Here is a 13503-nt window from a genome sequence, read left to right as displayed (position 1 = left end):
CACCACCGTATCCTGTAACGATGGAAACAACAACAATATAGCAATGGCTCGATATAATCATCAACGATGGAACTACCTTCCTCTTTCTCCTCTCACGTCATTACCAACAACAGCTCTGCTTTCCCCCTCGTACATGATGACCAACCAGCTCGTCTCTCTTTTAAAGGAGAAAATTAGGACTATTGGTTTAGGCTGGTTTAGCTTTGGTTTAATAAAAAAACTCAATTAAACCATATGAGCACATATATAATTGAGCTTGGTTTAATTAACAACTTCTCCTAAACCAACTATACTAAACCGATTCAACTTCAATTCCGGAGATAAACACAAATCATATATATACTAGATTATGACCCGCGGTATACAGGGGTAAGTTTTTTTAAAAAAAATTTGTTAATGTACTATTTTAATAATAATTTTGCTAATATAATCTTTTGTCAATTATAGTGATTTAATATATAATTTGTGGTATACCGCACAACAATTTTTGTTTAATACAATCTTAATTAAATCAGTTTGATTCGACATATTTTATATTAGTGTTGTTAAAATAGTAAAATGAGGATTTAACCCATATTGAAATATCATATTAATGATAATTTATTTTTTAGTATTATCAGTTCAATCCTGTAATGTCATATAACCTGTCATGTAATATAACTCGTTTATATTATTTTGAAAATTTAATATGTTTAAATATTCATAATTTAAAACTTTTTATTAAGTTTTTATATATCAGTTATAAATTATAAGCTTCTTAAAATTTTATAATTTACTATATACGGAAAATTTACTATATATGTATGTTAAAACACACACTTTTTATATTAATTGAGTAATATATGTTTGTTTTAAAAAATTCAAATCACAATATATGCAGGAAAAATACATCTTTTTATTAAATTTATGTTATATGATGATTCACTACATTTAAATTTTAAAATAAAAAAGAGATAATAGGAGAATAATTTTTTTTAATTTGGAATAAATCTTCTAAATATCTATATTAATTGTAGGAAACATTATATATATGAATATTTAAAATATTTTAATTGTGTTTGGTTAGTTATAATGATAGTAGAGAGAGTTAACTAAACTTGTTTGGATATGAATATAAGCATTAAATGAGATAGTAAATATTTCCATAAACTTATTTTTGAGAAAAAAGTGTTACAAAAATACTAGTATAGATTAATTTTTGAGACATGGATGTTATAATTAGGTAAATCACGCTTCACTGGAAAAGAAAAGAGGTAAATTTAGGAACTTATACGAACCAAGTTTTATAAATTCGTGTTAGTCATCGTAGCCGTAGGATTCAAAAAAAAAATGATTGTTGTGTGCTTTTGACGGTTACCTTGTGATAGTTTTTTTAACTATAATTACCCCTTGCTTTAGTCGGAAAACTGTGTTTCTTATTGTTGAGGTAATTAGAAGCACATTAATTTATATGCTTAGCTCGATTTAATCGAATCTCTTGAAGTCCCTATTCGGGAAGTCATGCATTTAGAACCACCGTTTGAAATTCGTGTGCATAGTAACTGACTATTTCATGAACTAAACTTCTCATATCTTATTATATAAAGTATCGTTTCAAAAGTTACTAACTCAGATCGTGATATGTGTCGATTTTAAAAGTTACTAACTCATAAAATCATAACAAGTGTCAACTTTTACACAAATTTTTAATTTAAAAAAAAACAAATCTTTTTAAAAAATGAAAAGAATAAAAAATTACTAATCATAAAATAAATTATAAAAATAATCTTACAATAAAGATACATGTAGTTCCTAACGAAATCCTTCTACAATAATTATATTTACTAGGTACTAACCCGCGGAAAACCGCGGACTGAACTTTTTTTTATGAAATTTTTTAATAATTTATTTTGTTGTTATGTTACAATAAAGATACATGTAGTTCCTAAAGAACTCCTTCTACAATAATTATATTTACTAGGTACTAACCCGCGGAAAACCGCGAGCTGAACTTTTTTTTATGAAATTTTTTAATAATTTATTTGATTATTATGTTATTTATTATAAAGATTTGTGATTAAAAATTCAGTTTTTTATATTAATTTTTTTGTATTTTAAAAATGCTTATTGAAAACCTATCAATAAAACATTTGCATGTAATGAATAAAATTGTCTAAACTTTTGTCAATTAAACGCAATCTTTGCTATAGTTGTGAATTAAGTAAAAAAAATATAACTAACATGTAAAAAGAGTAACTAAATATACATAGCTAGTAAAGGTTCTGAAAAACCTCTTAAAAAACAATGAATTTGTGGCTTCCCTTACTTGTCTGTAATAAGCTACTTCAAACATTAAATATATTCAAATCTCAACTTAGTATAATTTTCCTAAAGAACGGTGGTTAAAATAAAAATATAATTTTTTTAAATAGATAAGATATTATATCTATATTTTTTATTTTTTTTTACTTATTAATTTTTAAAATCTAAGACGTTAAAATGGAACTGTTATATATTTTCTAATATTTGATTTTTGATAAAAAATTTAACCCGTGATAGATTTTATTCGATTAGATTTTTAAAATTTTAGCTGTTAATTTTTTTTAAATACAAATTAGTTTTTATTCTAATAGATTTTTTTTTACTTTTCTACAATTTATTTTATTTTATGTGTCCCCAATTTTCGTTTTTGATTAATTATATATTTTTTTAATTAATTAATTAATCTTATTTAAAATTTTCTAATGGCAATTGAATGTAATTTTTTACACATTTTAATTTTAGTTTCATATTTGTACTTTCCAATTAATATAGTAGGATACAAAACAACCCTATGTTATATTAATTCTTGGCCTAATCCTAAAAGAAAAAGAATCTTATTATATAAAGTTGGGTTTTCAAAGTTAGCCATTAACAGGATTGTGACACGTGTCAAGTATACTAATGAGATCTTGACATGTGTCGAAAATTTATTATTTTCAAAACAGCTAATTAAGATAATAACATTATTTCTACATAAAATTTACATTTTTAGATATATATAAAAAATATTAAATCAAAAAGAAAAATTAAGAAAACTAATATATATTCCATTGTACGATAATTATATTATACATGTTTTCTCAATTAGATTTTGACATGTATAAACAAAAAAATAATTCATTAAGCATGTATGTTATTATTAATCAATAAATAGTGAATAACAAATCTAAAAAAAATAACAAAATATCTACATAAAATTTACATGTTTATATCGAAAGCTTTGATGTTTGATTTTTTTTTTATATAATTTTGCTGATCTATTGTGAGTCTTTCATTTATGCGGGTTCTTCAGTGGAAGCTATCAGATGTAATAAAATGCAATTAAAATATATAAAGCCCGCCAAATTAATCGAGGATGGAAACGCTGATGGAGGTTCCAAAAGTGATTATATAGTTAGTAGCATTATAAGTTTTGAAGATTAGTCGGTGGTTGATGTTTCTGATCGAAATCTAGAGTTTTCTCTTCTAGATAATGTCAATGATTCCAGTACTGTTTAAACCCAGATATATAATATAAGAACTTTTGATTCAGGTAGAAATAAGTTGAGAACTTACTATTCAAAAATATTTGAGACGAGGTCATAGTTCTAAATAGTTTTGGTACAATGTGATACTTCTGAGGAGTAAATATGTTATCGATCCTTTAACGTGATTATGACATATGTCATGTTTTGGATTGTTTATAAAGTTTCTATTTTATATATTTGAATTATCTAAGACTTATATATACTATCATGATTATAATTTTCAATTTTTTTTTTATTATGTTATATTAACTTTGTTTCAATTTCTCAATTTTTATTGGGTTGGTCATAAAATCATTGTAATCGAGTAAATAATTTTCACCAGTTGTTCATCCAAAATATTTTTGGAGTTAAAAAATTCATGGTTAAAGAAACTATGTCACAAAACAATTTTAATAATTATAAGAACTATAATCATGCCATAATGAAAGTAAAGCAATATAAAAGTTGTTTAATTTGTTTAAAAGACATTTTATAGGTGGTGATAAAGAACATTAAAACATACCGTAATTGTATGTGGCTACTAATTATATGTTGCTTTGATGAATTCTTTGTATGTAAAATATTTTGTAATAAGTTGTGAAACGTTTTTGAAATTTGACAATAATAATATTTGTAATGATGAATATTTGACAAAAATTTTGGTGGGATATAATTTAGCTTTAGATTATTGTAATAATTGTTATAATATATTAAAAATATAAAAATATAAATAAATGTATAAAGTTAAATACAAATATGATTTTTTCTCTAACTAAAATTATTTTAATATTTACTTCAGGAAATACAATTTCTTTTTATTTTTTTTTAAATTGTTTAAGATTTTGGATTTATTTTCTTCAACAATTTTAAAGCCCGCACGATGTGCCCTTATCTAGTACAATATAAAGTATACTTTTTTTTCAAAACTTATTACTTTTAGATATATTCGTAATATTACACTTAGTGATGAATTTATTCTGTATTTATTTCCCAAATTTTTTTACTTTTATATTTATATTTATCATGTAAACATAGATATGTAAATATATTTTATATATTTTAAAATTTTGCTATTATACAAGTCTAACAAACTTAACTATTTTATTTTGGACTAGTATTTGTTTTACGTATTTCTTTTGGACTCGTATTTATATAAATTAATATTCATTTATGTATTTTTAGATAAGTAGTTCATATATATATTTTTTCGTTTTTAGAAAATTATATTTTACACACAAATACCTAGGCATGTACGCATATCCTCAAAGCATGTGTGTTTTATTATTAGAATTCACTACAGTGAAACCTCTATAAATTAATAATGTCGGGACCATAAAATTTTATTAATTTATCGATAAATTAATAATTATTAATTTATCGATAAATTAATAATTATTAATTTATGAAGAGATTTTCTCATTTTCATATTGAAAATTTTTGTATTACAAATAAGATACTTTTTTATCATTCACATTTTTAAAGAATTTTCTTAATTTATAATCTTGGTTATCGTAATAGAATGAATGTCAATTGTTTAATAGATTATCTAGGTAAAAATGAGAAATGTTAGAATTTTAGAGTTTAGAAAAAATTGTTACTACTATCCTTCATGGTAATGATGAAGTCGCAGAAGATATTACAGTACCTTTAAAACCAATTACTAAATAAGCAATTATTGCATCTATGACTCTTCACAATTTATGGATGCGATTTGAAAATACAATAATAAAAAAATTAGAGATGAACTCCAACAAGAATGCAAATTCAAGAATAGACAAACAACAATAGAATCATAGTTCACTAGATTTTCTTAGATATATATATATATATATATATATATTAGTTTATATGATTATTAATTTATAATATTGATGGGATCATATTTTAACATAGAATTTCCAAAAAAAATATTCTCTTATTATTTTATTGAAATGTGCCATTTTTTACACTGGCCCAAATTGGGACTGGAAAAATTTATTAATTTATAGCGAGTATTAATTTAAAGAATATTAATTTATGGAGGTTCTACTGTTCTAATTGCCTCATTGACCATTCAATAGCCAAAACCGTACCTAACTACCTATATATTTATGTAATACTCCTACATATTTGTTTACGTGTATAATCATACGGTAAAGTTTATTATTACAAAAATTTGATGCTCCGTAATGGTTGCTGCTACCATTAATGGGTTTATAATTTTAAAATTGAGTGAGGTTCTTTTACCACATTTAATGTTGTGCGAGTTGGACATTCTATTTAACTCTTTTTATTATCTCTCTATTTGCTTTCAAATACTATGAACCTTGCAATGATGTAAAAATAAAAAATAAGAAAGCTATGTTATTTTAATTTTACATTCATAACATAACAGACGAACTTATTACTCAGATATTATAATCTTTGTAACAGAAAAAAAAATCATCCCAAATTTCTTATACTCCCTCCGTTTCATAGGATGTTTTAGAGGTTTTTTTTTGTTTCATAATATAAGATGTTTTCAACTTTTTAGATAACTTTTAGATAATTTTTATATTTTTATATTATTTATTTTATGCAGTCTTGTTTATGATTGATTAAACTTTTTTAAAGTAGTTATTTTTTAATCTGCGTGCTTTCATTCAAAACATCTTATATATCTTATATTTGAAACGGAGAGAGTATAATCTAACATGGTTCAAATAATATAAACATTAAGAATGATTCGATATTAAGTACACCGGTATTTTTGGGTTTATTGGGAACCTTACGAAAAACTCAAGAATCTAATACTAGTAAGAGTTTAATAGTTGTGTCATTAATGTAGAATGCTGCTTATTGTGCTATAATATACTAGTAGTTGTGATTAATCAAAATATCAAAATCAGCTACAGAAACATGTTTGGGAATTTCAAGAAAATTAAGATCAAATGTCGTTTTCTTATGGAGATTTCTATTCCCCATGGAGGTATCTTGCCGATCTCTATGCCTAAGTCATCGGCACTACTAACCATTATGTCACGATGATTTAATATAGTATGGTTTTAATATACTGAACACATCTTTTATTTTAATATCTCGTAATTAATTTGCAGGTATCCTTCAAATCATATTTCGACAAGATTTTAGAGTCAATCAAATATTGAACCATTCAAATTTTATTATTCAATGAACCCTTCTCTTCTATTCTAAGTAGTGAGTGATGTGATTATTGTCTTCTTCTTAATTTTTGTAAATCACCATAGCTAAAAATATTTGTTTAAAATGAGGCATTTGATTGGGTTTGGGCTTTTTTCTTTTTAATATTTCGATTGTCCTTTTGACAAACCACACAATATTGTTCGCATAGTAAATCCGACATTGTAAATTACAATGTTATCCCCAACTTGATTGACTCGAGCTGGCTGTATTGGGAAGGTTTGAAACTACTTAGACATGATTTTGTACGACACTATTATTTTTTATTAGCAATATACTAATTTCTGCTAATCAATTTTGAAATTCGAATATCAACTTAGTCTGCATGGTTAGTTTTAATTTTTTTCCAAAATGGTGTCAAACAAGAAAGCTTTTTTTTTAATCATCTAGTACTCACATAAAGATAATTTCGGAATCAGTTAATAATTCATATAGGTCACCATCGTTCATTGTGATATTCACAATAGCAATTGCTATAAGTGAAGTCTCAGGGGTTTATGTTGGACTTGATTTGAAACATCACTGTGAGAAAACAGATTATTCAAAAAAACATGTGGTAAGGGTTTTAATCATTAAGGTATAATTTACAAATGAAAGGGAAAAAAACATGGGGAGAAGAGAAAAGTGATAATCATGTGAAAGAGAGAGTCATACAAGCTAAAATAAGCAAACTTTGTTTTGTTCCTCTTTTTTTTCCTTTTTCTCACTCTCTCTTTTCATCTTTTTCTTTGTTCTTCCTTTTTCATTTGTGATTTTAAGCTTTTAATATTTTAATTTTATTCTTCTTTTTGGAATGAATATAGGGTTTGTAAAAAGGAGAAATCAACCTTGGGTTTCAGTTAAAAGCAAAGGATAGAGAGAGCGTGTGGGATGCTAAAGATTGATAAAATCACCTTTCTATTCTTCTTCATGTGATGAATATTTTAGTTAGTTTATGTTTAGAAAAAGTCATTCCAAGGATTTTTTCCTATGAAATCACTTTATTCTACAAAATGAACATTTTTTTCCTTTAAATTCCGTATGTCATATAGACTTTTTTTCTCATCCCACCATATTATTTCAACGCAAATTAAGTTATGACATAACTGATTTGATAAACTTTATATCCAACTTATTAAGGCCATCGCTAGAAAAAATGTTGAGAGAAATCAAAGAATCATATATCATTCCATTAACTATAAGACCTAGCTAGCTATATATTTTCGAAAATTTCACTTCAAAAGTTTATTGTTTTTGGGGAAGCAAAAAAAAAAAAAAGGAGTAAAAAGATGAAAAATAAAATAAAAGGTGGAATGTAGATTAAGAAAAGAACAATAAAAATGGTTTAAAACAAAAATAAAGGATTTACTTTTCTGCTCCAAAGAAAAGAAAAGAGTGCAAAGAAAGAAAGAAAAAAGAAAGCCTTATTTACCATTTACCACTTTTGTTTTTTTTTTTAATTTCTTTTTCTTTTTCCAATTTCTTTATCTCTTTGCTTTTCTTCCCCTTTCTTAACCTAAGTTCCTCTAGCCCCCCATGTCCACACAAACACCTTTCTCTCTCCTCTCTCTCATACACACACTCAAGTGTCATTTTCTCACATATACTTCACACAAAAGAAACAAACCATTCACTACATACTACCTTGTCATTGATTTTTCTCTCTCTATATCTCTCAAAAATCTTTGCAAAATCTGCTTAACCTCCCAACTATAGAGAAACAACATTCTCAACAAAACCCAGAACTCTCTTCCTCAAATCCTTAATACCCCTTTTCTTTTTCCTCCCTTTCCCACAATATACAAAAATTAGGATAGCTCTCTTTTTATTATTTTCTTTGTCTTTAATTCAAGCGAACAAGAACTAGGGTTCATCTCTGGAAACCGACTGAAGAATCTATTCAAGAAGAATAATATAATAAGTTTTTAAAGGTCTCTTTCATGGAGCTGTTTCCTGCTCAGCCCGATTTATCCTTACAGATAAGTCCTCCAAACAGCAAACCATCATCCACATGGCAGAGAAGAAGATCAACATCAGATCAAGAAGATCATGAGGAACTCGATTTAGGGTTTTGGAGAAGAGCTCTCGATTCAAGAACATCTACTCTCGTCTCTAATTCCAGCTCAAAGCCAACCAATCATCCATTCCAAGACCTCTCGCTCTCTAACAACTCTCATCATCAACAACAACAACATCAACATCACCAGCCTCACCTTGTCCCTAATTGCAACGGCTCTAACATCTTGACCTCTTTCCAATTTCCGACACAACAGCAACAACAACACTTACAAGGGTTTCTTGCTCACGACCTTAATACTCACTTGAGACCAATCAGAGGAATCCCACTTTACCACAACCCTCCTCCTCATCATCATCACCGTCAGCCGCCGCCATGTTTCCCTTTCGATCCGTCCTCTCTAATTCCTTCTTCCTCCCCTTCTCCACCGTCTCTTACCGGAAACAACAATAGCTTTAATACTAGTAGCGTAAGTAACTCCGGTTTGATTACAAACCCTAATTACTACAATCATCATCATCATCACCAGACTCTGAACAGAGCGAGATTCATGCCAAGATTCCCGGCTAAGAGAAGCATGAGAGCTCCTCGGATGCGATGGACCACCACTCTCCATGCCCGGTTCGTTCACGCCGTTGAGTTACTCGGTGGCCATGAAAGTATGTTCCTTTTACCTTAAGGCTTATCTCTTTCTCATTTCTTAATTACCCTTTTAATAAAAGTTTAATGAGTTCTTGTTTTATTCACTTGTTAATTAGGAGCAACACCTAAATCAGTTCTTGAGCTCATGGATGTCAAAGATCTCACCTTGGCTCATGTTAAGTCCCATTTACAGGTAAATTAATTAATAGTATAGATAGTAATTTCTATGATTGATATATAATTAATTGGGATGAAAAAAAGAAAAAAAGTTATTAGTTAATAGTGTAATAATCTTCTCGGGTATCGATGCATTTGACTCGGTGACTTCCTTAAATCAGAGTTCCACTCGAGTCAGAACAGATCGAATCTTGTTTTCTTCTGATCCTTCCTTTTTTATTCTTATCTTAATTAAATCCAATTTCGCCCACCAATAATGCAGCCCTTGCTTGAGTTAAGACAAAAGAAAAATGCATTTAAACATTCCATACATTTATATTATAAATAAAAATTTCATGGTCCTTGATCGACAGTCTTCTTTTTGCAAGTTTTTAAAAAATAAAATTTCGTCTTGGAAGAATAAACTTGTCCTGTTACAAGTAAACCAAAAATTACTCAATATTACTATTACTGACACACATAGAATAGAAAGTTAGAGAGAGAAATTGAGAGATGAGAAATTACGTAAGTGATTGTGCTAATTTTCAAGAAAAACATTAGTAGTACATTGTGGTTTCTTATCATCCATTTTTCTTGGGTTATACACCAACATTTGGACTTTGTTTCTACATAATCATTTAGTTTTACACATTTTATCGTATTCGAATTAAGTATGATTGGATTTATTTTGTAATGTATATATATATATATATATATATATATATTATGATACTATAGCTCACAAGTCTAGTTTCTTATTAGGGATAATTCTTAGGACAATCTAATTATGGATAAATTCTAAGTAATAAGAATATATCGGTAGGAAAAAAGTAATTTTAATAATAATGAAAATAGAAAAATCAGAAAGGGAGAGTACAAGAAACACCATCATTTCTTAATGATGAATTGGTTTTGGTCTTACACACAGTCACGGTGAGAGAGAGAGAGAGAGAGAGAGAAGGTTCATCTAACTTAACCATGGTTCCACTTCTCCATATGTTTAATGGGCTAGATTTTAACCATGGTTAGACACATAAATTCATGCATGGGTACATGAAAATCGCAAACTTCATTAATAATGTCAATTAATGCTTCTGTTCCGAACAGTTCCATTTTTTTTCTAAATTATTCCAATGTGTCTGTGCACATATATATACTAGTAGAATATAATTGTATGCGTATATATATGTTTCTTATTTTGAAAATTGGTTGGTACTATTCAACTGTGTCGGAAGACAACAGTACATTGGTCTCCTTACTTTGGTCTCTTCTTCCTTTGCCATATAATTCGATACATGCATCTATATATATACGGATCTAAGAGTTTTGCTTTTTTGACTTATTAATCGAAATTCTAATACTGCTGACTAATACTGTACAGTGTACATGCGTTTTCTTAATTATATTTTTGATGCACATTTTTAAAAAATATTATCAGATGTACAGAACAGTGAAGACAACCGACAAAGCAGCAGCTTCGTCAGGTTAGTGTTAGGGAAATAATTCAGATTCTTTTGCGGTGAAATTTTTGGATATATATGGTTTAATAATGAAATTGTATGATTCTGATAGAAACCCTAATTGTTTGTTTTCTTCTATATGTTATTTAGGACAATCTGATGTCTATGAAAATGGATCGTCAGGAGATAATAACTCAGACGATTGGATGTTCGATATGAATCGAAAATCTAGAGATAGTGAGGAATTGACGAATCCTCTAGAGAAAGGAAATGGCCTATGGACCAATTCTTCCGGGTACGTGCATATACGGTCTATCTTTACACATACATTCATGCCTAGATATAGATGATTATTCCATCGTTAATAACTATATGTAACGTGAAGTCTCGCTCAAGCATGTACATGTTGCATGCTTTTATATATTTTTATATAATATAAGTGTAGTTAAGAATTGGGTTAGGTTTTATGTTTCAGCTTTGTAGTCCTGTTTTGTCTCTTTTCTCAGCCACAAACCCAACGGATTGGCGTTGAGACAAAACACATGATGGGTTAATCATCATGTGTTGTTCGCTCTCACTCCACAGTCACAACTCACAAGAATACACACATAGATATATATATATATATATCAAATTAATTCGAGATATATATTTAGGGGAATTAAAGCTCTTTTAGAATGGTTTACACATGAACAAATGGGCAAACACATGGGTTGGAGGAAAAGATTGATTTCTCAACTTTATACTAAAAATAAAGTAAGATATATATGTCAGAATATAATATTACAACGTTCTAAATTTTGCTTACGTTAAACAAACAGCCATGCCAGTCGACAGAGATTAAAACAACTTTAATTTGTTATTACCAAAAGAAAGACGCTTTGTTTTCTTTCGTCTTGTAATTTCATATCTTCCTTTTTCACTTTCTTCATCTTTTTGTTTATTTCTTTGATTCTTTCATTTTTATTTATTCATTTCTATAAAGCGAATATCACATATAACAAGCTTTTGTTGGCTTTTGCAGAGAAGCACGTTTGCATGGGAAGCTAATCGATAATGTTGCAGAAATTATGCTACCTTCTGAGGTACGATACATCTCTTTCTGCAACGTATAACTATGTATACGAAAAATGTGTGTGTATAGTATATGTATTGTACTACATATCAATTTATCTATGCATTGTCCATTTCTTTTCATTGCTAAGTCACCCGAAAACATAAAAAGGGGTGCCACAAAAAGGGCTTTCATTAAAGCTTGCTTTAGGAATTTTCAAAAGTAAAGGGTATTTTCGCTATTTAGACATTTATTAGGAAAAAAAAATAAAGAAAACCTAACCATGTTGACATTGACCATGATGAGATTTTTTGTTTTGACCTTTGACACGCATATATTGTGACTTGTGAAAGCTTATGCCTTGAGGTGCGGTTATCTAAGTTTGTCTTATAGGCTAATATGGGCAAAAGCAAAAACCACGGCAGCTTCCATTGAACAATAAGAAAGAATGAGAGTCTATAATTGTGTCAATGTCACACACTAGTCCTTAGGAAAATAATTAGGGTAAGCTTATATCTTAGAAACTAATTTCTTAATTAGTGGAACCGCTAGTGAAATGTTAAGATTATCTTTACTTAGTGTTGCATGAGTTTCTGCACTTTATAAACTAGTGATAAATTATTTACATTTACATGATGATCATTCATATAATAATGCAAAGCATATATTTTACACAATGGAAGATTTAGCTAATTGTGATGAATGTTTTTTTTAAAATTGGAACAGAAGGAAATAGATGGAAAGTGTTCAAGTTATGAAAGAATATCATCAGAAGAGATGAGCTCATCAAGCATCTCGGGAACAAGTCCATTCAAGCCAAATCTTGAGTTTACTTTGGGTCGATCTCACTAAATTTATTGTTTAGCTAGCTAGTAATTAATTAGTATCAAATTAACTTCTATTTTGGCTAATGACTAGTTCGATATTCATATCAATTGAATAAATTTTTTTTAAAGCTCAAATCTCAGTGTCCTCTTGGAAGGTTGACAAACACTGTTCTTTTTCCTTCTCTATTGAGAAGAGCTAGTAAAGAATCAACCACTAGAGGCACAATAAATGTTCTGTTTCTTTGGTTGAACATTTATTTTTATTATTCTACAATTCCGATAATAAAGATATATAGAAATCTATATAAAGAATAATAATAGAGTAAAAAAGAAAAGACATAAAAGAGAAAAAGCAGAAAAAGTAAAGAGAGAAAAAGGTTTAAAAGAAGGACAAAAGAGGACATGAATGAAAGAAAGCAAACAAATTAAAGGAGAATGGGTAAAGTTGTAAGAAGAATATTTATCATTTTTTCTACATATAAAAGTTCATTTATTTTGCTAAGAAAAAAATGGACGTGAGTTTGGTTAATATATGATTAGTGATTACCTTTAGATTGGCCTTAAGGTTTTAGAGTGGGTATAAAGCATATGAACTGTCTATCACCATAAGCTTTTGGAAAAGATAATTAACTTATACATTAAAGCAAAGAATATCTCTTTATTC

At 28.0% G+C, this 13503-nt stretch overlaps 1 protein-coding gene across 1 annotated transcript; it reads left to right on the top strand.

The window, feature by feature from the left end:
• The first annotated feature begins 8082 nt into the window (after nt 1–8082).
• LOC104741819 (putative transcription factor KAN2) lies at nt 8083–12974 on the top strand. Its single transcript, XM_010462741.3, has 6 exons — nt 8083–9359; nt 9459–9535; nt 10937–10982; nt 11109–11253; nt 11983–12043; nt 12739–12974. Exons 1-6 carry the CDS (start codon nt 8624–8626, stop codon nt 12862–12864), a joined length of 1191 nt encoding a protein of 396 aa, XP_010461043.1. The 5' UTR covers nt 8083–8623; the 3' UTR covers nt 12865–12974.
• Nucleotides 12975–13503: the final 529 nt, after the last annotated feature.

The sequence above is a fragment of the Camelina sativa genome, chromosome 14 (genome assembly GCF_030686135.1).
Source record: "Camelina sativa cultivar CO46 ecotype springtype chromosome 14, ASM3068613v1".
NCBI classification, from domain to species: domain Eukaryota; kingdom Viridiplantae; phylum Streptophyta; class Magnoliopsida; order Brassicales; family Brassicaceae; genus Camelina; species Camelina sativa.
The sequence above is the reverse complement of the archived record's forward strand: the minus strand, read 5'-3'. Positions and strand labels throughout refer to the sequence as shown.

Bases quoted from the DNA above. Each gene is read 5' to 3' on its own strand.
- LOC104741819 (XM_010462741.3), top strand. From the start codon at position 8,624: ATGGAGCTGTTTCCTGCTCAGCCCGATTTATCCTTACAGATAAGTCCT. The intron at 11,254-11,982 runs GTACGTGCATAT...TGGCTTTTGCAG, and splicing joins CTATGGACCAATTCTTCCGG to AGAAGCACGTTTGCATGGGA. The intron at 12,044-12,738 runs GTACGATACATC...AAATTGGAACAG, and splicing joins AAATTATGCTACCTTCTGAG to AAGGAAATAGATGGAAAGTG.